The 26,357-nt window shown below is 32.1% G+C and overlaps 1 protein-coding gene across 1 annotated transcript in view; it reads left to right on the top strand.

The window, feature by feature from the left end:
- The window catches only part of LOC142232805 (pupal cuticle protein Edg-78E-like), a 240,630-nt gene extending 214,609 nt beyond the window's left edge, over positions 1-26,021 (top strand). The window contains exons 2-3 of the mRNA XM_075303489.1: positions 16,087-16,106; positions 25,100-26,021. Coding sequence (XP_075159604.1) covers positions 16,095-16,106; positions 25,100-25,450 — 363 coding nt within the window. The 5' untranslated portion in view covers positions 16,087-16,094 and the 3' untranslated portion in view covers positions 25,451-26,021. The remainder of the gene's footprint in view (positions 1-16,086; positions 16,107-25,099) is intronic.
- The last annotated feature ends 336 nt before the right edge of the window (positions 26,022-26,357 follow it).

The following is a 26,357-nucleotide window of genomic DNA, read 5'->3' as shown; positions in this document are numbered from 1 at the left end:
CCTTTTTTCCCAACAGATGTAATTTTAGGAAAAAATCTCTACAAAAAAGGATTTTTCCCTACGCTTGGCATCACTGCTTCTCAGTAATCTGGGGATATTTCTGAGTATTTCAAAGCTTCTCAGTGTTAAGAGAGAAGTTCTTCACTGTGGTATCACAAAGGATTGAATATACCAGCAAAAAAATTTGGAAGTTCTTCCAAAGGCACAACTTTAAAAGCACTTCCAGAAGATGCACTCTCAATGATGTTCTTTATTTTAACTACCCAGGAAGTTCTTTTAATCCAATTTTTTATAACTTGGTTTTTTTCATACCTTTAATGCGTAATTTTAACTTTGTTTTGTAATAAAATGGTACAAATCATTTAAATTTTGTCAAAAAAAATGCTAAATCCAATCTGTAAAAATTGCGAATTTTTGAAAATATTTGATGTCAAACGTTCCACACGTAAGAATGCATTAAAAAACTCATAAAAAATTTTAAAAATTATTTATTTTTTAAAATATCACAAAATTTCTTAATTCACATCCAAAACATCGAATTGGGGGATCACACCTAAAGAAGTGATGCAAATTCACTGCAATGGCTGTTAAAATGGAGGACTTCCATCCTATGACAAGCCCATGTTAAATTCATAGCTTCTGCGTCAATTTTGCACCACTTCCGGATCCAAAAAGAACATTTTCAATACTTTTTTGGCGATGCTTTTTTTGCTGGGATACTAATAAGGGGAAGCCGATTTACTCTTATGTGAGTGTTAAGGAACGAAAGTGTTAGGAATCACACGAATGTCTGGAAAATTATTTTAAGAAACGAGATTTTATTCAACAATTTCGTGGGTCATGTGCGTGACTTCCTCCATTAAAAGTTGTTCATGCTAGAGTGTGCGGGAATTCTCACTTCGTAAATGAGCGTCAAACTAACTTCCTAGCAAAACTTTTATGTTTAAATTAAAAAATATTCACGGAGAGGGCGCGTGATCGGAGTCTCACTCACATCTCCAGTTTAAACTAAATCAAATATACTAATATTTAAGTTTGGGTCTGATATTTCCATTAGGCACATTTTCATACCAATCGAGCTGTGATCTAGTGGTCTAGGATATAAACACGTTTTGCACTTTGAAAATATTCTAGAATAAGAGCATTACTATGATCTAAATAGCAGTCATATATTTGTCAGATTGTGTGAACTATGGACTGGTTACGTTTCGTTGAATTCAACAACAATTTTGACATTGCCTCAATATATTTGAATTTGAAATGCATTAGATACTAAAATGGCAAGCATTTGCATTGTTTGATATGCAAAGAAACTAGCAAAAGTTAAAATATGTGGTTTTTTTATCGCCCAGTGAAACAGTTGAGGTTAATTATTCATGTTTCCACATACATTTGGAAGATGTGTAGTCTTTTTTTAGAGTCTTCAAAAAGGCCAAGGCAAAAAAACTCATCGAGAATTAGAATTTTTTGGGTTATCTTTGCCATTGCATGTGTTAAATAAACACGTAAAGACATTTTCATGTAAACTTAATTCTTAAATGTTTCTCAGAAACAACACAACAAAAAAATGGCAACCAAGGAATTCTTTAAATGTTTCGATATATGTGAAGATATTTAAATTTGTATTTGTTGTTGTTGTTTTTTTCTCAAATGTATTCTGAGAGTCACGTTACCTAGACTTTGTTGTTATATGCTTGTGAATAATCACCAAAACATTTGACTATCAATTCGACTACTTATTTGATGATTTGTCTAAGAGCATGTTTGTGTCTTAAGTCTTTTGTTTTACCAATGCGCTTTTAATAGGGAGGTGCTTTTGCAGAAGCATTTGCACAATTGACAATGACTTTTACAATATTTGACAATATTTTTCAAAATTTTTGATGAATTCTAAAAATTTGGTTATTAAATAATAATTAACTTACTTCTCGATAATTTCACAACTATATTATTTTCGTCAATAGTCATCTGTTAATACACATAAGGAATTTTTCTTCGAATTCTTATAGAAAGTTCCCATATTGTCATGTAAGAATCTAAACAATACCCAATGAATATAAGTAAACAAGTAACGAAAGTCTAAAATCGGTCGGGGCCGACTATATTATACCCTGCACCACCTTGTAGATCTAAATTTTCGATACCATATCACATCCGTCAAATGTGTTGGGTGCTATATATAAAGGTTTGTCCCAAATACATACATTTAAATATCACTCGGTCTGGACAGAATTTGATAGACTTCCACAAAATCTATAGACTCAAAATTTAAGTCGGCTAATGCCCTAGGATGGAACACAATGTTAGTAAAAAAATATGGGAAATATTTAAATCTGAAGCAATTTTAAGGAAACTTCGCAAAAGTTTATTTATGATTTATCGCTCGACATATATGTATTAGAAGTTTAGAAAAATTAGAGTAATTTTTATAACTTTTCGACTAAGCAGAGGCGATTTTACAAGGAAAATGTTGGTATTTTGACCATTTTTGTCGAAATTAGAAAAACATATATATGGGAGCTATATCTAAATCTGAACCAATTTCAACCAAATTTGGCACGCGTAGCTACAATGCTAATTCTACTCCCTGTGCAAAATTTCAACTAAATCGGAGCAAAAAATTGGCATCTGTGGTCATATGAGTGTAAATCGGGCGAAAGCTATATATGGGAGCTATATCTAAATCTGAACCAATTTCAACCAAATTTGGCACGCGTAGCTACAATGCTAATTCTACTCCCTGTGCAAAATTTCGAAGTAAAAGATTGGCCACTGTGGTCATATGAGAGTAAATCGGGCAAACGATATATATGGGAGCTATATCTAAATCTGAACCGATTTCAATAAAATTTGGCACACTTAACTACACTACTAATTGTACTCCTAGTGCAAAATTTGAACCAAATTGGGGTAAAACTCTGACTTCTGGGACCGTATTAGTCCATTCGGACGAAAGATATATATGGGAGCTATATCTAAATCTGAACCAATTTCAACAAAATTTGGCACACTTGACTATAGTACTAATTGTTCATCTTGTGCAAAATTTTAAGCAAATTAGGGTAAAACTCTGGCTTCTGGGGCCATATAAGTCCATATCGGGCGAAATATATATATGGGAGCTATATCTAAATCTGAACCGATTTCTTCCAAAATCAATAGGGATCTATTCTGAGCCAAAACACATACTTGTGCCAAACTTGAAGTCGATTGGACTAAAACTGCGACCTAGACTTTGATTACAAAAATGTGTTCACGGACAGACGGACATCGCTATATCGACTCAAGAGCCCACCCTGAGCATTTTTGCCAAAGTCACCATGCGTCTATCTCGTCTCCTTCTGGGTGTTGCAAACATATGCACTAACTTATAATACCCCGTTCCACAGTGTGGCGCAGGGTATAAATATGGGAAATATTTAAATCCGAAGCAATTTCAATGAAACTTCGCAAAAGTTTATTTATGATTTATCGCTCGACATATATGTATTAGAAGTTTAGAAAAATTAGAGTAATTTTTATAACTTTTCGACTAAGCAGAGGCGATTTTACAAGGAAAATGTTGGTATTTTGGCCATTTTTGTCGAAATTAGAAAACCATATATATGGGAGCTATATGTAAATCTGAACCGATTATATACCAACTTGACCTGCTGATAGAAAAAAGAAATGATGGAATTTTCGAAATTCCTATTATCCAATATACAGAAAAATTTTTTTCTGATTCGATCACAAAATTAATTGATCGAATTATTTTTTTATTGAAATTGCTTCAATCACGAAAGTGATAGTACCTATCATAGAAGTAATTAGAAATTGAAAATCTTTGGATTTATGACCAAACCCCATAAGTCTAAAAACTTTATTTTACAGGAGAGCGAAAATACACCTTTAATCCTTACACTACGTTGGGGTCATTTGATGACCCATATCGTATTTTTCAACACCGCATATCATACTGTTCGAATATAATTAACAATTTTTATCACTCAGTGCATTAATTGGTAACATATGCTGAATTCATGCTGAGTAGTAAGAACTTTTAATTATAATCCAAAAGTAAGAAATTCGGTGATGAAAAATACGACCTAATAAGGGGTCACGAAAACTTCCGTAGAAAACATTTTGAAAATGTTTAATATTTATTTCATAAACCTTTTCAATAGCTTATTTTTCCGCTTAGCCAAATCCGCCCCCGATCCAGAGAGAATTAGGAGTTACTGACTTATGTTGTTTTGTCATATGACTAAAAAACAACACAACCGAAGTTTAATAAGCTTTTTCCTTTTATCTGTTAGTCGACAAAACGTCATGACTCGAGATATGTTGTTTTGTAAAAAATGGTTAGTTACAGGAACCTTACAGTTACAGGACCTATGATGTTTTGTCAAAAATATCATACAAGTTTTTCGAATGTATTTTACAACATATGATGAGACATGTTGTTTCGTCAAAATGCAAATTAAAATTTCGCAAGTTTTATTGTTTTACACGATTCTATATCTCCCGATCTAGGGCAGATACCAAAAATCTGTAAAATCAGAAAGATGCGCCTTCAAAAACTACACACAACATAAAATGTTTCAGAAATTGTCCTATCTCGACCCCCTTTGTCATAAGTCCACAGAAATATTCTTAATGAAAAACTTAATTGATTTCTTCGATACTTCCGATTAGTTGTTTAATTGGTTCAGTTAAAAATTATTTATTAAAATGTTAATTGTCAAATAACAGGTTGGCTGATAAGTCCCCGGTCTGACACATAGATGGAGTCGCTATGTGTCAGACCGAATCAAATGATTCGTGTCAAAATTTGACGTATGTAAGTCAGTTAGTTTGTGAGATAGAGCGTCTTTTGTGAAGCAACTTTTGTTATTGTGAAAAAAAAATGGAAAAAACGGCATTTCGTGTTTTGATAAAATACTGTTTTCTGAAGGGGAAAAATACGGTGGAATCAAAAACTTGGCTTGATAATGAGTTTCCGGACTCTGCCCCAGGGAAATCAACAATAATTGATTGGTATGCAAAATTCAAGCGTGGTGAAATTAGCACGGAGGACGGTAAATGCAGTGGACGCCCGAAAGAGGTGGTTACCGACGAAAACATCAAAAAAATCCACGAAATGATTTTGAATGACCGTAAAATGAAGTTGATCGAGATAGCAGAGGCCTTAAAGATATCAAAGGAACGTTTTGGTCATATCATTCATCAATATTTGGATATGCGGAAGCTCTGTGCAAAATGGATGCCGCGCGAGCTCACATTTGACCAAAAACAACAACGTGTTGATGATTCTGAGCGGTGCTTGCAGCTGTTAACTCGTAATACACCCGAGTTTTTCCGTCGATATGTGACAATGGATGAAACATGCCACCATCACTACACTCCTGAGTCCAATCGACAGTCGGCTGAGTGGACAGCGACCGGTGAACCGTCTCCGAAGCGTGGAAAGACTCAAAGGTCCGCTGGCAAAGTAATGGCCTCTATTTTTTGGGATGCGCATGGAATAATTTTTATCGATTATCTTGAAAAGGGAAAAACCATCAACAGTGACTATTATATGACGTTATTGGAGCGTTTGAAGGTCGAAATCGCGGCAAAACGGCCCCATATGAAGAAGAGAAAAGTATTGTTCCACCAAGACAACGCACCGTGCCACAAGTCATTGATAACGATGGCAAAAATTCATGAATTGGGCTTCGAATTGCTTCCCCACTCACCGTATTCTGCAGATCTGCCCCCAGCGACTTTTTCGTGTTCTCAGACCTCAAAAGGATGCTCGCAGGGAAAAAATTTGGCTGCAATGAAGAGGTGATCGCCGAAACTGAGGCCTATTTTGAGGAAGGTCGTTACAATCGTTGTATCGCTCTTGAAGGGAACTATGTTGAATAATAACAAGTATATACAGCAGTAAGTTCGGCCGGGCCGAATCTTAAATACCCACCACCATGAATCAAATATTAGGGTTTCCTTTGAAATTTCAGGGGAGTTTGAGGACAGATCAAGCAGAGCAGTTCAACCAGTACACTTCCCGAAAATAAATTTAAAGATTTTACCTATGAGGATTATATCCGATTCTGCATTTATAAGAACCATTTTTGTTTGAGTTTTAGAGGAATCATTAACTTCTGTTGTAAGTGTGCAAGAAAATTATAAAATAACGTCTTGATTTGAAATCTTAAATCTGTAGAAGTAAAATCTGGAAATTTTACATTGAGTTTCAAGCAATTTTCATGATCAGTGCGCCTTCTACACCCTCAAGAAGTGACGTCGGTCTATATGGAGGCATTACCAAATGGACCGATAAAAACTTAATCCGATACACGTTTTTGTGAGCCTAAAATACCAGAATATTTACAATTTCAGGCAAATCAGATAAAAACTACGGTTTCTAGAAACCCAAGGAGTTAAATCGGGAGATCGTTCTTATGAGGGCTATACTAAAATATGGACCGATACTCACCGTTTTCGGCACACCTCTTTATGACCCGAAAATGCCTCTAGATTTCCAATTTCAGGCAAATATGATAAAAACTTCGGTTTCTATAAGCCCAAGAAGTAAAATCGGGAGATCGGTCTATATGGGGGCTATACCAAAACATGGACCGATACTCACCATTTTTGGCACACCTTTTTATGGTCATAAAATACCTCTAGATTTTAAATTTCAGGCAAATTGGATAAAAACTACGATTTCTATAAGTCCAAGACCCCAAATCGGGAAGTCGGTTTATATATATTAAAACCTGGAGCGATATAGTCCATTTTCGAACTTGACCTGCCTGCAGACAAAAGACGAGTTTGTGCAAAATTTCAGCACGATTGCTTCATTGTTAAAGACTGTAGCGTGATTACAACAGACAGACAGACGGACATCGTTATATCGTCTTAGAATTTCTCCTTGATCAAGAATATATATACTTTATATAGTCGGAAATCAACATTTCGATGTGTTACAAACGGAATGACAAACTTATTATACCCCCTTCACCATTCTATGGTGGTGGGTATAAAAAACGAATTTCGACAAAAAAATGTGTTTTTCTTTGTTAGACCGGGGACTTATCAGCCAACCTATTATTTAAAATATATTGTTTCAAATTTCTGAAATTTCAATATTGAAAATGTTCAATAACAACCGCGATAATTTTAATTTGGCCATTATAAACATTCGATATATCAACGAAATCCCTGATTGTGTCACACTTGTTCTGGTCTAACTCATCGGGGAGCCACCGTGGTGCAATGGTTAGCATGCCCGCCTTGCATACACAAGGTCGTGGGTTCGATTCCTGCTTCGACCGATTCGGCTATAAAAATGAGGTCCCTTGACATTGAGCTTAACATGGAATCGGGCAGCACTCAGTGATAAGAGAAAAGTTCACCAATGTGGTACCACAATGGACTGAATAGTCTAAGTGAGACTGATACATCGGGCTGCCACCTAACCTAACCTAACTCATCGTTAATTATATATCTGTGTATGTGTCTTAAGTCTTTCGATTTTTCATGGATATTTTAGTATTCAATTGTAATGGTATTTATTGCAATTGAAATGAAATTATTTCTAATAAAGATTTTTTTTTGCATTTTCTCACAAAATGCTATGTCATTTTGTAACATTTATTCCACCAAAGAAATACGAAATTGTCTATAAATAAATGAAACAATTTCATATCATTCATTCAACGTCTTGCTATAATATCAAACATGCAATACAACAAATTTCAACACCCTTCTCTGGGGCGTTCAATTCATCAAAATAATAGTAATCACATTGTCATTTTACGCCATACAATTGAGACGAGAATCGAGGAAAAAAATTCACAATCACATAATACTTTAAAATGTTACTCCCAAGTATTATGATGGTAGGTCTTATATATGGACATTCCCACAAACAAAAACTATCTATGACTAACCTCTGGCCTTTTTGAGGGCCAACGATGAAACAAAAGCATTCAAATAGAAGGAAAAAATTACTTTATTAAGACATTAGCCTTAAGGCGGCCATAGATGAAACGCATGGAACCGCCCCATATACTATGTTTTCGTGGTTTATGGTTGCTGGTGATCACTGGGTCATTCAAAAAGGGTCCAATAAAGATGTAAACTGGAAATGATTATCGCTCATTGTTTATGACTAGCAAATCACTATGAATACCCATTTGTTTTTGGAGCATTTGGAAGTAGTGGAGATGCTTTGGAGAAACAAAACTCAAGTTTCTTCGTTATTCTTTTCATTTTAATTACAGATCATCTTACAACACATGGACAAATGATCTTTGAAACAATGTTGAGAGAGGTTTACGTTTCAGCATATTTATTTATTTTTATTTGAAAAATTCCATTAATTGAAGTTAAAAAGTCATTTCAATCGCATTAGAATTCTTTTGATTTTTTAATGAATGAATTTTAATGGATTCTCTTTAAAATAAAATAATATTTTAGTTTTAATTGTAATAGTAAAGCTTTGTTGTCATTTTATAAAGCTTTTATTTAAATAATTGTTGTAGTTGTAGCTTTTTTTATTTACAATAAATAAATCCTCGTTTTATTGACGATAGTTCTTGCTTACTTAAGTAGTCTAAGTTCTGCCCTCATCAATAATAAATTCACAATCAAATTGATGCCAGTATTCATTTATAACAAAAACAAGTAAGGAAAGTCTAAAGTCGGGCGGGGACGACTATATTATACCCTGCACCACTTTGTAGATCTAAATTTTCGATACCATATCACATCCGTCAAATGTGTTGGGGGCTATAACACATATAAAGGTTTGTCCCAAATACATACATTTAAATATCACTCGATCTGGGCAGAATTTGATAGACTTCTACAAAATCTATAGACTCAAAATTTAAGTCGGCTAATGCACTAGGGTGGAACACAATGTTAGTAAAAAACAAGTAGGGAAAGTCTAAAGTCGGGCGGGGCCGACTATATTATACCCTGCACCACTTTGTAAATCTAAATTTTCGATACCATATCACATCCGTCAAATGTGTTGGGGGCTATATATAAAGGCTTGTCCCAAATACATACATTTAAATATCACTCGATCTGGACAGAATTTGATAGACTTCTACAAAATCTATAGACTCCAAATTTAAGTCGGCTAATGCACTAGGGTGGAACACAATGTTGGTAAAAAATATTAGAAACATTTAAATCTGAAGCAATTTTAAGGAAACTTCGCACAAGTTTATTTATGATTTATCGCTCGATGTATATGTATTAGAAGTTTAGGAAAATTAGAGTAATTTTTACAACTTTTCGACTAAGCAGTGGTGATTTTACAAGGAAAATGTTGGTATTTTGACCATTTTTGTCGAAATCAGAAAAACATATATATGGTAGTTATATCTAAATCTGAACCGATTTCAACCAAATTTGGCACAGATAGCTACAATGCTAATTCTACTCCCTATGCAAAATTTCAACTAAATCGGAGTTAAAAATTGGCCTCTGTGGTCATATGAGTGTAAATCTGTGGTCATATGAGTGTAAATTGGCACGCATAGCTACAATGCTAAATCTACTTCCAGTGCAAAATTTCAACAAAATTGGGCCAAAACTCTGGGTATTAGAACCATATTAGTCCATATCGGGCGATAGATATATAGGAGCTATATCTAAATCTGAACCGATTTCAATCAAATTTTGCACACTTAACTGCACTACTAATTGTACTCCTATTGCAAAATTTCAAACAAATTGGGAGAAAACTCTGGCTTCTAGGACCATATTAGTCCATATCGGGCGAGAGATATATATGGGAGCTATATCTAAATCTGAATCGATTTCAACCAAATTTGGCACGCACAGCTACAATGCTAATTCTACTCCCTATGCAAAATTTCAACTAAATTGGAGTTAAAAATTGGCCTCTGTGGTCATATGAGTGTAAATCGGGAGAAAGCTATATATGGGAGCTATATATAAATATGAACCGATTTCAATCAAATTTGGCACGCATAGCTACAGTTCTAAATCTACTCCCTGTGCAAAATTTCAACCAAATTGGGTCAAAACTCTGGCTTTTAGAACCATATTATTCCATATCGGCCGAAAGATATTATGGGACCTATGTCTAAACCTGAACAAATTTCAATCAAATTTTGCACCCTTGACTATACTACTAATTGTACTCCTAGTGCAAAATTTCAACCAAATTCGGCCAAAAATCTGGCTTCTAGGGTCATATAAGTCCATATCGGGCGAAAGATATATATGGGAGCTATATCTAAATCTGAACCGATTTCAATCAAATTTTGCACACTTGACTATATGACTAAGTGTTATATTTGTACAAAATTTCAAGCAAATTAGGGTAAAACTCTGGCTGCTGGGTCCATATTAGTGCATATCGGGCGAAAGATATATATGGGAGCTATATCTAAATCAGAACCGATTTCTTCCAAAATCAATTGGGTTATATTCTGACCCAAATTAGGAACATGTGCCAAATTTGAAGGCGATTGGACTTAAATTGCGACCTATACTTTGATCACCAAAATGTGTTCACAGACAGACGGGCGGACGGACTACCTGGTTATATCGACTCAGGGACCCACCCTGAGCATTATTGCCAAAGACACCATGTGTCTATCTCGTCTCCTTCTGGGTGTTACAAACATATGCACTAACTTATAATACCCTGTTCCACAGTGTGGCGCAGGGTATAAATATGGGAAACATTTAAATCTGAAGCAATTTTAAGCAAAAGTTTATTTATGACGTATCGCTCGATATATATGTATTAGAAGTTTATGAAAATATATATATATATATATATATATATATATATATATATATATATATATATATATATATATATATATATATATATATATATATATATATATATATATATATATGTATTAGAAGTTTAGGAAACTTATAGTCATTTTTACAACTTTTCGACAAAGCAGTGGCGATTTACAAGGAAAATGTTGGATTTTGACCATTTTTGTCGAAATCAGAAAAACATATATATGGGAGCTATATCTAAATCTAAACTGATTTCAACCAAATTTAACACGCATAGCTACAATGCTAATTCTACTTCCTGTGCAAAATTTCAACTAAATCGGAGTTAAAAATTGGCCTCTGTGGTCATATGAGTGTAAATCGGGCGAAAGCTATATATAGGAGATATATCGAAATCTGAACCGATTTCAACCAAATTTGGCACGCATAGCTACAATGCTAATTCTACTCCCTGTGCAAAATTTCAATTAAATCGGAGTAAAAGATTGGCCACTGTGGTCATATGAGTGTAAATCGGGCGAACGATATATATGGGAGCCATATCTAAATCTGAACCGATTTAAATAAAATTTGGCGCACTTGACTTTAGTACTAATTGTTTTTCTTGTGCAAAATTTTGAGCAAATTAGGGTAAAACTCTGGCGTCTGGGGCCATATAAGTCCATATCGGGCGAAATATATGTATGGGAGCTATATCTAAATCCCAACCGATTTCAAAATTTGAAATCGATTGGATTAAAACTGCGACCTAGCTTTGATTACAAAAATGTGTTCACGGACAGACGGACATGGCTATATCGACTCAGGAACCCACCCTGAGTATTTTTGCCAAAGACACCATGTGTATATCTCGTCTCCTTCTGGGTGTTGCAAACATATGCACTAACTTATAATACCCTGTTCCACAGTGTGGCGCAGGGTATAAATAGTCATTATATAATCCTAATTTGAATTGGAAAGAATTTCATGTCAATAGCCCTGTTCATCATATCAAAGCTAGCTTTCTTCACACCTTAATACGCATCTTCATTTAAATTCATTTGATGTCTTGCTGATAATTCAATTAATTATAATGATTTTGAACTCTGCCTGGGGCTTTCGTTCAGACTCTTAACTTGTCCGAATATTTCATAAAAATGTCATAAAATTTTTAGAACTATTCTGAGTGCCTTGGTATTATGTTGATTTCATATCAAGTCCATCGACATCGAATAATTTGTTATTGTCTTGTCATAAATTTACATAGCTCCATAATGTAAATTTAGAAGAATTTGGGCGAAATTTTAGAATTTTAAATGAAAATATTTTTCCATTAAAATTTTGTGGCTGACTAATAGGGCAGGCGAAAAAAGGTGATTTTGTGTGAAACAGCTTTAATAATTAAGCCAATGTGATTTTAAACCATATATAATAATAACGGTGAATATACTCTGAAGAAGAGCAATTTTATGATAAAATTTGTCTCTTAAACAACATATTACACTCAAAAGAAAAAATCTTACATCTCGACCAAAATTTTAGAAAAATAAAATTCCTCATTCTTAGAAAGTATATTGAAGACCAAAACAAAAACCCGAATTTATGATAAGCAATTCAACTAAAGTCTCTTATTTGTTTATTTGTTTTTAAAGAAAAATTTCCAATGTCATAAGAAAACTTTTCTTTATAGACTAAGAGGAAATTCCATGTCTATTGGAAAACCATAAATACGTCTACAAAGTTATAATGTCAAAGAAATCGAGTGTATGTACACTGAAAAAAAAAGAGTTTTATTTTCTGATGACCGAGACAAACAAAGTTTTCTGTTGAAGCTGAAAAAAAAAATCTTTAAAAGCAAATGAAAAATATTAGAGACAACTGTTGGATCGTTGTTCAATGATGTTTTTTATTTAACTAAAAGTAAAAATCAAACATTATAGGCGCCAAATCATGACCATTTTTACTACACAGTAGTTCATTCTTATTATTTATGGGAATCGTACACAGGAACAAATTTTTTTGTCTTCAATCACGAAATCTCCAATCATGGAATTGATAGTATCAATCACCAAAGTCAATTAAAAATTTAATTGGTTCAATTAAAAAATTAATTGATACAATTAATTATTTAATTGAATATTTTTAAAAATTCAATTAAAATTATTTTTTTTAGTGTACGAAAAATTTCTTTTACTTTAGTTCATATTGAAATTATGTGTATACACATAATTTCAATTTCAATGACCATATATGGTCATTGAACTTTATACCTACGTTTAGTCCATAAAATGTTTGAGACATACTTAACAAAAAAACAATTTCACTCAGCTGTGGAAAATTTCGAAAAAATAATAAAATTTAACTGCAAACAAGAAATTTTATGCAATAAAAATAAGTTAAATTTAGCATTAATTAAACTACGGTCTTTTTTCAGTGTAACACGTTTTTATAGAACTTTGAGGACACATAAACAACTCGGAAAAACGAATAAATTGAAATTTGTTCCTTAGAACCAAGTATGCAAAACTCAACAAGTAAGGAAAGTCTAAAGTCGGGCGGGGCCGACTATATTATATCCTGCAGGCCAGAGTATATTCACCGTTATTATTATATATGGTTCAAAATCACATTGGCTTAATCATTAAAGCTGTTCCACACAAAATCACCTTTTTTCGCCTTTGTAGATCTAAATTTTCGATACCATATCACATCCGTCAAATATGTTGGGGGCTATATATAAATGTTTGTCCCAAATACATACATTTAAATATCACTCGATCAGGACAGAATTTAATATACTTCTATAAAATCTATAGACTCAAAATTTAAGTCGGCCAATGCACTAAGGTGGAACACAATGTTAGTAAAAAAAAAACATGGGAAACATTTAAATCTGAAGGAATTTTAAGGAAACTTCGCAAAAGTTTATTTATGATTTATCGCTCAATATATATGTGTTAGAAGTTTAGGAAAATTAGAGTTATTTTTAAAACTTTTCGACTAAGCAGTGGCGATTTTACAAGCAAAATGTATTTTGACCAATTTTGTCGAAATTAGAAAAACATATTGGCACGCATAGCTACAATGCAAATTTGGCACGCATAGCTACAATGCTAATTCTACTATCTGTGCAAAATTTCAACTAAATCGGAGCATAAAATTGGCCTCTGTGGTCTTATGAGTGTAAATCGGGCGAAAGCTATATATGGGAGCTATATCTAAATCAGAACCGATTTCAACCAAATTTGGCACGCATAGCTACAATGCTAATTCTACTCCCTGTGCACAATTTCAACAAAATTGGGGTAAAACTCTGGCTTCTGGGACCGTATTAGTCCATATCGGGCGAAAGATATATATGGGAGCTATATCTAAATCTGAACCGATTTCAATAAAATTTGGCACACTTGACTACACAAAATTTCAACCAAATTGGGGTAAAACTCTGGCTTCTGGGACCGTATTAGTCCATATCGCGCGGAAGATATATATGGGGTCTATGTCTAAATCTGAACCGATTTCTATAAAATTTGGCACACTTGACTATAGTACTAATTGTTCTTCTTGTGCAAAAGTTTAAGCAAATTAGGTTAAAACTTTGGCTTCTTGGGGCCATATAAGTCCATATCGGGTGAAATATATATATGGGAGCTATATCTAAATCTGGACCGATCAAAATGACTCTAATTACCCTAAACTTCTAATACAAATATATCGAGCGATAAATCAAAAATAAACTTTTGCGAAGTTTCCTTAAAATTGCTTCAGATTTAAATGTTTCCCATATTTTTTTTACTAACATTGTGTTCCACCCTAGTGCAATAGCCGACTTAAATTTTGAGTCTATAGATTTTGTAGAAGTCTATCAAATTCTGTCCAGATCGAGTGATATTTAAATGTATGTATTTGGGACAAACCTTTATATATAGCCCCCAAAACATTTGACGGATGTGATATGGTATCGAAAATTTAGATCTACAAAGTGGTGCAGGGTATAATATAGTCGGCCCCTCCTGACTTTAACCTTTAGACTTTACTTGTTTGTTTGTGTATTTTATAATAAAATGGAAATGACAATAGTAGATAGGGACGTCGGAAACTCATTATTTGATTTATGGTGTTTCATAATAACGCATTAAATAACATTTTAGTACAAATATAACTTTTTGTCTTCGACTTCGATAAGAAGCTTAAAGACTTTTGATCAAGGGAAAAAACTTTGTATCAGAGAAATGTGTCCTATATTTGGATATATTCTCTTGAACTCTACCTCAATGTTAGTTTACTGTTTAGTACTATATAACTTTATAAAGACTATTCCGTTCCGTCCCTTTATTATTTTTGAGTACTGAGATTTGTCAGGGAAAGTCGTAATTTAATAATTATTAGTTTAATATCGTATTCTATTTTCTTACAAATATTTCATAATATAATGACCAAAGATTATGCCAAAGGTTGGTTTGTGCAATAACACTCCATTTGATACTAGAGTAACTGTCATTACAGTAACCATCTGGAAATTCCATAGACCAAATACAATACAAAAACAAATTGACCAAACAGTCTTTATCTTCCACCTACACAACTGTAAAAGGCGTAATAAAATAAACGAAACCTATTTGCTACATCACCTACATCAATAGCAAGTCTAACAATTTTATGGGTCTTGAGGAACATAGGGAGTTTCCACAATACTCTTCTTTTTAACTATTTTTTCATCAATCACTTCTGCTGCAGTCGTAGCTTCTTTTTTGGAAGGTTTTTTTTTGTTATATTTTGGTCATTTGGTTTTTGGCGCATCAGCATTAAATTTCTGTATCTTTTTTTGTTTTGGTCTCACATGAGTTTCATGGAAATAAAATGAGTACTGTGGTTAGTGGCATTTGATGGTGTTGTTAACATCAAAGACCAAAGTACCAAATTGTTGCTATGATACTTTATATGGATGTTTAAGAAATCTGTTGGTTTTTTATTTATAGTGTCAAAAATATATATAGAAATAAAATCATCTAGAAAAAAATGCTGAAAGACAATTGGTGAGAAACGCACGTGTATTAGCATTCATATGATGAGCAAGTATGAGTGTAGAGTATCTATTGATTTGTATTTGGTGCTCTATCTTCTTTCTACAAATTCGTTTTTCATCTTCTATAATTTTATGCTGTGGCATTGTTGTTGGCCCATCTGCTCGTATGGTCTCGTCTCTATGCTTTGAACATGATCGTTGATAGCCGACAGCATCTGCTCTTAGATAAACTTTAGCGTTGATATAAAAGCAAAGGTTTTTAGCAAAACTTCAAACAGTTTGTACAAGTTTATCTAAGTTTAATTTAGCAAAAATGTTCAAAATTGTGAGTAAATTTTTAAGAGAAATTACCAAAATATTTCAATGAAAAACAAACAAGGATTAAAAATCGATATATAGAAGAGTGTGTGTTTGTGTTCTCATTTATTATAATTAAAATACCAAATGCATAAAGCAAACTGGATTTATTACAACATTTTAATAAATATAAATGGGGATTCCCCCACAAATAAAAACCGGGAAAAAGCTGTAAAATGATAACAAGTTTTATCCTCCTCTTTGCTGATATGTGCCAATAGTGTTTGTGCCTTAAGTCTTTTGTTTATCTCTTATTGGAAACACCCCTTACACAATTCGGCGAGCCTTTTAAAAAAGAATAAATTACATTTTGTATGCAAGACAAGTTATCAGGTAGATGCGTTGTAGTGGTTGCTGAAGCACAGTATAACTGGTGTTTGTGTCTTAAATCTTTGGTTTGATAATGGATTAAGTTTGCCGTAATTACACATGCAACCACCTACAAATATGTTTTTAGTGTCTGCTAGAGCCCTTTTGGGATATATTGCTTACCTTAATCTTGCGTCATACTTTTTAACTTTTGTGTTAAGTGGAAACAAACCAAGAATTTAAGTATATTTGCAAAAATACACTTATTTCCTTGCCATGTTATGACATTTGAAATAAAGGTCATACAAGCAGCAAAAGTAGCATATCCTCTTGATATACTAATAAGTGTAGCCCAATTAAATTTACATTTCAGTTATATTACTATTGGATTTAGGCTTTTCACTCAGTCTAAAGGCTAAGGAAAAATAGTTTGCTCCCCAAACAAAACCGCTTTTCATTGAAAATGCTTTCTTAAAAAAAAGCCATCATATGACGAGCTTAGCTATTGTTATCACGAATTTGAAATTCCCTTTCATTGAGAAATACTTTCTTAAAAGCAAACACTGTAAATTTATGACTACCCTAGCAATTTTCGTCTCGAAATTGTTTTACTGGAATTTTTTCAAGACCAAAGAAACCTTTTACTAAAATGCCAGTCTCTGTTCCGCATATAGGAATACTTGAAAGTGAAACCAGTAATAACAAGAAAAGGATTATCGTGTTATTCCGAATCTGGCATTATTATCCCAATAACTCTCTGAATACAAGACATTACAACAATTGTTTTAACACACAAAAAATATGAACAAAATTTTACCAATTAAATTTTTTAAAATTTTTCAATTAAAAATGTAAGTGGTTCAAAAATTTTTTTAATTGAAACAAAAATCAATCACCGAAATTAATAGTAATCGAAACTACTAATTTTTAATTGGTTCAATTATTTTTTTAATTGACGTTGGTGATTGATACTATCTTTTCACATATACTACAGAAAAGTAAAAAATACGAAAGTCTTCTTTCCACAATAATTATTCGAAGGCTCCGTTCAAAATAATTATTGCAAATAGTAGATAGAGACAGTAGGAATCTCGTTAATCATTCAGCTCGAACATTGAAATAGTGACTTTGCAAGGCCGAAGTACTAAAAAATGTCCGCGGCATTGCTGAGTGGCTTAGACACCGTTGGAAAAAGGTCAAGACAAGTCTCCGATTGCCTGCAATGTGTGCAAACTAAATATTTCCTTTGTGAACTTAAAATTCGAATGAATCCTTCAATTTGCTAAAATTTGGTAAAATCTTTGTAGGTTCATAAAATCGAAAATCTATTTTTCGCCACTTTCTGACTAGAAATTTCTTATAAAATTTGCATCTTTTTTTTTTTAATCTAGTCATATCAATTGTTCAAATTTTAATGCTATCCATTTATTAATAGTTCATAATAATTATTGCAAATAGTAGATAGAGACAATAGGAATCTCGTTAATCATTCAGCTTGAACATTGAAATATGGACTTTGCAAGGCTGAAGTACTAAAAAAATGTCCGCGGCATTGCTGAGTGGCTTAGACACCGTTGGAAAAAGGTCAAGACAAGTCTCCGATTGCCTGCAAAGTGTGCAAACTAAATATTTCCTTTGTGAACTTAAAATTCGAATGAATCCTTCAATTTGCCAAAAATTTGGAATTTTTAAAAATTTTGTAGGTTCGTAAAATCGAAAGTCTATTTTTCGCAATTTTTCTGACTAGAAATTTCTTATCAAATTTGTTTCTTTTTTTTAATCTAGTCATATCAATTGTTCAAATTTTAATGCTATCCATTTATTAATAGTTCATAATAATTATTGCAAATAGTAGATAGAGACAGTAGGAATCTCGTTAATCATTCAGCTTGAACATTGAAATATGGACTTTGCAAGGCCGAAGTACTAAAAAAATGTCCGCGGCATTGCTGAGTGGCTTAGACACCGTTGGAAAAAGGTCAAGACAAGTCTCCGATTGCCTGCAATGTGTGCAAACTAAATATTTCCTTTGTGAACTTAAAATTCGAATGAATCCTTCAATTTGCCAAAAATTTGGAATTTTTAAAAATTTTGTAGGTTCATAAAATCGAAAGTCTATTTTTCGCAATTTTTCTGACTAGAAATTTCTTATCAAATTTGTTTCTTTTTTTTTAATCTAGTCATATCAATTGTTCAAATTTTAATGCTATCCATTTATTAATAGAGGCAAAAATCGTGTAATTGTTAAGTGACCAAAATCGGAAAATCGACCTGAAATTAAAGCGGCAATGTGATATCGATAGATTAATTCTGACAGTTTATTAAAAGTCCCGACTTCAGATTTTTTTTCCTTAAATCTGGTATCTGCCATTATTTTAGACTACTGTTCTTTTTTAAAAAATTAAAAAAAATATAACCACAAATATTTGATTTAACCATTGTGTGAAATGAAAAATACAAAAAAAAACAAAGGTCAATAAGAGATATTATTAACTCAATTTCCACTAAGAATCGATAAACACCATTACCAAATCCAATAGCAAGGTGTATTTGAATAAATTAAACCCTATTACAATTTAATGCATTTAAATATCAATTAAAATGTGTGGTCATATACCAATCAAAGACCCTGGCATAAATCACCCATTTCAAAGATTAACTGAAATCCACAGATGACGATACGAAGAATTAATTTTAATAGTAGAAGAAGCACGACAATTTAGAAACTAACAAGTTTTACCATCTGACATTAGTATTTCACCATAGCCTCAAAAACACAAAACACAGCAAAGAAAATTGCATGGTGTGGAATTCAGCGAGTCCAGATTAAGACAATACATTTAAAATACACTTTGTAGAAGAATTTCAACTTTGGCATAATTGTAAGAAGACGACAGAGTAGCAACAAAGTTACAAAAAACATGATTTAACATACAAGGGATGTTAACCACGTTATCCAAACCAGAAAATAGCTGTGATGCAATATGACAAGCAATTGGTGAAAAAAGGCTTAGGACATAAGCATCATTTGACATAATAATAATACCATGTGGGGTATGGTGTTGATATACGTCACGAACAAAAATGTAGGCGAAACATGTATAGGGCATGGGGTGAACAGTAATATTTTGAGAGAATTTCGACATATAAACAAAAGACTTAGGACACAAACGTAATCGGGGATATTCGTTTCAACTCTGATTTATGTAGGAGGGATAATATCATAAAATTTAATTTAATTAAATTGAAATTAATATAACTTAATCAAATTTCGTTGTATTTTATAGAATACCGTTTAATTTAATTTATTATTAATTTTATTAAATATAATCATATTTAATATGAATGAATAGACTGGTGAGCAGCATGATTATGAAAGAGCTTCTACATAAAACCAAAAAACTTAAGGCTAAAAAGGGAGCCACCGTGGTGCAATGGTTAGCATGCCAGCCTTGCATACACAAGGTCGTGGGTTCGATTCCTGCTTCGACCGAACACCAAAAAGTATTTCAGCGGTGGATAATCCCAACTCAGTAATGCTGGTGGAATTTCTGAGGGTTTCAAAATTTCTCTAAGTGGTTTCACTGCAATGTGGAACGCCGTTAGGACTCAGCTATAAAAATGAGGTCCCTTGTCATTGAGCTTAACATGGAATCGGGCAGCAATCAGTGATAAGAGAGAAGTTCACCAATATGGTATCACAATGGACTGAATAGTCTAAGTGAGCCTGATACATCGGGCTGCCACCTAACCTAACCTAAGGCTAAAATACAATTGGGAAAATTCGATATAACTCACATTTAACATTGTAGAAAGGATAATTTATTTGAATTTTATTTAATACATCTTAATCAAATTTAATTGTTTTTAACATAATACAATTTAATTAAATATGTTATTTATTGAACATATTCTGTATTAATTTATATTATACATATTTCTATGTAAATTAATTTGAGTTATATCACTTTTCATTAGACTGAAAATCTATTGCTTTTTAAATCTGTGTTAAATAAACCGATTAGTTTCGGATATAAGAAATTGGTTAATGTCACCAACGGTACAAAGGGTTGATGCTTTCCATGGTTTGGTACGAAACACCTGACTTTTAAACAGTGATCTGCTCTAGAAAACATGCAGATTGGTGAATTAAAAAGGCATTGAATTCAAGAAAAGGAATTAGTATCATTTATTTTGATACCCGGTATTGGCTCCTATTAATCTATAGTTATCCCGAAAGAAGGATATTATAAAAAAAATCTCCAGGACCCTTGTATATAGACAAATATATCGTGTATATACAAAGGTTAGTTCGATTAGCAAAACATCGAAGATCCAAACTAACAATCACTTGCTATATTCATTCGATTAGAAAGAAAAACTTCTTAATACCACTAGTCACTCAAGTGAATTCATTAATATCATACAAAACAACAAAACAAGCTGAGGCGGAAGCAAGACAAACATTTTATAAAATAGAATGAATAAAACGCTTCCCAATTAATTAATTTTAAAATGACGAGATGTTTTCATTTTTTCACTTTAATATACTTTACTTTGAAAGGAATGTGCCTTAGGCCAAAAAAATGATCAGAATATTTTGTGCAAAATTAGCATAAATGGCAAAATATAGATTCTAAGCATCTAAAGTATCTACATTAAAATTTGTTGTGGTAAAGCATTTTCCATAAAAAAAAAAACAAGAAAACAAAAATCACTCAACTCCACAAAAGCAGATCATATGTCATAACCTGTTGCCATAGGTTAAGTTAAGATGATATTCTATATACGAAAACGTAAAAAATTTCTTAACTATAAGTGTAGGAAAACTAGTTTTATAAAAACATATGTTAAACATTTTTTAATTGATGTAATTTCTAATTAGAAATGGCTATAAATATACAAAGAAATCTCAGATACTGTTTCTTAATGAAAAATATATTGGGCAAAAACTAGATGCCAAACATCAATAATTATTTAAAAAAAAATTAATTCATTAAAAAAAAAACATTGATAAAAGCTATTTTCCTGTTGAGTTTTTCAAAAACGCTAATAAACTACAAATTAAACTATAACAAATTTTACATATGGTTATATTTATATACGTATACATACACCCTCAAAAAAAATCGCTTCTCTAACATATGTTCCAAACATATTTTGCAGGAAGCACATATATTATTGGATACCGCCGAAACATTAATATGTTTGTTTTATGTGAGCATATTATATGTTTGAAAGCATTTTGAGTCCAAAAATAGTATATGCTTGTAAGAATTCCCCAAAGAAGATTGTGTTCATTCCCTCACATATTTTTAACTTCCACGAAATTTTTGAGTTCTTCGCATCTTTTTCTGTAATACAAATATGCTGTTTTTTTTCAAATGTCTATTTTCTTGGTTCCGAATGTCTATTCTCTTTATTCCGAATACTCAATCTACTATTCAAATTAAATAATATTTAGACTTAAGCATACCAAGCATGGCCATATTATAAAACAGTTTTCCGAAACAACATACAAGCGGTTTCACAGAAATTGCTCTCATTTCATTCTCTCGCTGTGTTATGTTGATATCTTTTTATTCAACCCTCCCGGTTTCCATCTCTATTTCTTTCTCTATACTAACTCTCTCTCTCTCTCTGTCGCTCTCTGAATAAAGTATCACAACATATACATGTTTACTCGAAATTTGTAAATTTATATATGTTTACATTCACGCATATTATTTTTATGAAACATTCATGCCCCAAACATAATATATTCTAACATATTAACATATGTGTCCCAAACATTTTGTGTTAGTTTAGGAACATTACATGTTTGCACTTAAATATATTGTGTTCAAAAATTGTGCCCGAAACACATTTTGTTTATATCGGAACATATGAAAAACATATTTTTCTAACAGTGTATCCAAAATTGATCCAATTAAAAAATTGATTGAAGTTGAAAACGTAATCAATTAGATTTTTAATTGTGTGTTATTGAAAAGAAAATTTCAGATACCATATAATAATTAATCAAAGTTTTTATTAGAGTATTTGGGAAATTTGTAATCTCACAAATGAGAATTGACCGATACACTTCCATTTGGTGTACGTGTCTTAAGTCTTCTGTTGAATATTTTCAAATCAAATATTGTTTATGTGTCTTAAATCTTTGATACGGTGATTACGCCTATAGCCAAATTGGTAGTTACTTTAACCATTATTCTGAAAATAAAATATGCAATCCCCAGAAGTCACTCTCTCAAATGCCATAATTTTCGTCTACACTCAGAAAAAAATGAACCCTTCAGGTCAATTTCTTTGTCTTTAAAGCTTCCTTGACTTTCATTGGTTTAAATTAACAAAAACTAGGGGAAAATGATATACAAATGAATAAAATAAATAAAAAAATAAAGATTTACAGAATTTTTATTTCCAACAAAATAGTTCAGAATTTCTAAAGATTTTTAAATTTTAGCACAATCTTAAAGTTAAAGTGACAGCCCGATTTATTTTAGGCTCACGTAGACTATTCAGTCCATTGTTAACTTCGTATTAATTAGAAATGGCTATAAATATACAAAGAAATTTTAGATACTGTTTCTTAATGAAAAATATATTGGGCAAAAACTAGATGCCAAACATCAATAATTATTAAAAAAAATTAATTCATTAAAAAAAAAAAACATTGATAAAAGCTATTTTCCTGTTGAGTTTTTCAAAAACGCTAATAAACTACAAATTAAACTATAACAAATTTTACATATTATTATATTTATATACGTATACATATTTAAAATTTATTCAATTAAAAAATTGATTGAAGTTAAAAACGTAATCAATTAGATTTTTAATTGTGTGTTATTGAAAAGAAAATTTCTGATACCATATACCAATTAATCAAAGTTTTTATTAGAGTATTTGGGAAATTTGTAATCTCACAAATGAGAATTGACCGATACACTTCCATTTGGTGTACGTGTCTTAAGTCTTTAGTTGAATATTTTCAAATCAAATATTGTTTATGTGTCTTAAGTCTTTGATACGGTGATTACGCCGTTAGCCAAATTAGTAGTTACTTTAATCATTATTCGGAAACTAAAATATGCAATCCCCAAAAGTCACTCTCTCAAATGCCACCATTTTCGTCTACACTCAGAAAACATGAACCCTTCAGGTCAATTTCTTTGTCTTTAAAGCTTCCTGGAATTTCTTTGGTTTAAATTAACAAAAACTAGGGGAAAATTATATACAAATGAATAAGATAAATAAAAACTAAAGATTTACAGAATTTTTATTTCCAACAAAATAGTTCAGAATTTCTAAAGATTTTTAAATTTTAGCACAATCTTAAAGTTAAAGTGACAGCCCGATTTATTTTAGGCTCACGTAGACTATTCAATCCATTGTGAACTTCGTATGGCGCTAAACACATTTTTGGAATTTTCAACTCCATTTTCTACCTTTAACCTACGAAATTTCCTTTTAAAATGAAAACAAATTATGTTAATTATGTGAAATAAATTTTCTTGAATTTTTCGAAGAACATTTACTTATTTTTGTTATATAGGCGTTTGTAACACAATTTAGGTAGGATTTTCTAAAACTATACAACATTTTCCTTCCCATTGAGTTTAGTTTTTTTGGTGTTTGTTCTTGGAAACGTATTTTAAATATAAATATGTAATTTCTAGCGTTTATCTTCTACATACACAGATGGTTCGTCTGTCTCATTGCTTTTCAGTTATAATTCAATTTAAATTATTCCATTTTTTATACCTTAAATGTCATCTAATTAATCTTGATAATATCAAAACTCTACTGCACATTGGATTTATATCCACATAAATATTTACTTAAGAACATTCACCATCATGTGCAGAAGCTATTAGAAGGGAATCCAAGCGAATATTTATATACACTATCGAACGGATATTTGCATCATGTTGACAATGACATGCTATAAATATTAATAAAACAAACGACATTAGCAAAGTAGTACGCTATTGCACAAAGAAAAACATGTTTTAAATGCTATGGGAATCAATGCAATAAATTAAATGGCACTGAAGTAATGGTGAATTCTAGTAGTAGAAATGGAAAAACTCGAATATACCACACATGGAAATAAAAACGCAAACCTTTTTTTCCATTGAAAGTTTACCCTTTCTCAATAGGGTAAACGCGTGATATCTCTGAGTGTAGCGGAAAAAAAATCCGTTGTTAGACTCGAGACGGACCTCTCCAACTCAGATATAAAATCAAAAAAACTATTCAATTTCAACTCAGGGATAAATCAATAAATTTTTTTGTTATATAAATAAAAACATCTGGAGTTTTTTTCATTTATGACCTCGAGTTTTAGTCCAGCCAAAGATATACATTTTCATATGCCACATTTTCATATACAACCCGTCCAAATATTAAAACAAAACAAAAAAACAAATAAATAACTTCCTTCTCGGAAGTATGCTGAAACAAATCACCCAAGGGCGTGCCTTACCCCACGTCCAAAATGGAAAAAATGAAACCCCGCATTAAATTTGTTGGCTTCCCCAAGAACACAATGCACATTCTCTTAATTTTTCTATAGCATCCCTGTTTTCTCTTTATCTTCTTAGTTCTTTAATAATTGCATACAATTTTTTCTTGGCATCTTTACAGTTCGTCTTGACCACTTTGTTGGCTTTGGCCTATGGCGATAACATCGATAAGGATGCTCAAGTGTTGAGTTTCAAAAATGATCCTGCCGATGCTGAGGGCAACTATGCCTATGCCTTTGAGACCAGCAATGGTATTCAACAACAAGAAGCTGGTAATCCAGCTGGCGTTGCTGGTTCTTATGAATTTGTTTCGCCCGAAGGTGAAAAATTCTTAGTTAGCTATACTGCCGATGAAAATGGTTATCAACCTGTTGGTGATCATTTGCCCACACCACCACCAATTCCAGAGGCTATTGTTAAGGCTTTGGAATATATTGCTGCTCATCCACCCCAAGATGTCCAAAGGAAATAAAATTAGAAAATTGTTTATAACAAATTCAGTTAATTTAAAAACAAAAACACTCACCTCGAAGAGAAAAGAAAACCCATAAACACGCACCCCCATATCCATACAGAGACCATCAACATAAAAAGGAGAGGACAAGTAGCAAATGAAGAAAGGACGAAGTAGGCCTTGAGAGGGGCAAAATGAAAGAAGATTTACAATAGAGGATGGGTTCTAATAAGAAAACTAGTCAATCAAAGCTTTCTTATCATAACATCATGGAATATGGGAATATCATAACCCCCAAAAACAACAGAATCTCTTCCGGCTCCATCTCCCAGCCTTTAGATCCATTACGGGCCAAAAATTGGAAAACAGAAATGAAACACACGCATATATATTTTTGGCATTGCTCTGAAATCGAGAACTTGTTTTTTTATTTTTCATTATTTATAGTATTAGCTTGTTTTTATTGTATTATGTTTTAGGTTAAATAAATTTATCATCTTTTTTGTATTTTTTCACTAAAAAAAGTACAACTAAATAAAAGACGAAGAGAAAAAAACTGAGATTTGTACTTCATACAAAAAAACAAAAATTGTCTTTTTATTTATTTTTCTTTGACTTCAATCATTTAAATCACCTAATTATTATCATGTGTTTGGGTCCCTCATTAGTGTCAATTTTTGCGGTATATTGTTTTAAGTTGAAAAGTTATTTATAACCTTAGGACTCCCTTTAGCGGCTGATTATCGGTGCAAATTATTTTATGCATAGGCAAACTTCAACCTTTTCAAACAACTAACGACTTACTTTATCAATGCTAAACGAATCAAATATGCAAATAAATAAAGTCGCAGCATGTTTATTATGAGGGTGGTTGAACAAGTTTGAAATATGCACAGTGGCCCACAACAAAGAAAAAAATTAATAA

This window comes from Haematobia irritans, chromosome 4 (genome assembly GCF_050003625.1).
Source record: "Haematobia irritans isolate KBUSLIRL chromosome 4, ASM5000362v1, whole genome shotgun sequence".
In the NCBI taxonomy this organism is placed as follows: domain Eukaryota; kingdom Metazoa; phylum Arthropoda; class Insecta; order Diptera; family Muscidae; genus Haematobia; species Haematobia irritans.
The sequence above is the reverse complement of the archived record's forward strand: the minus strand, read 5'-3'. Positions and strand labels throughout refer to the sequence as shown.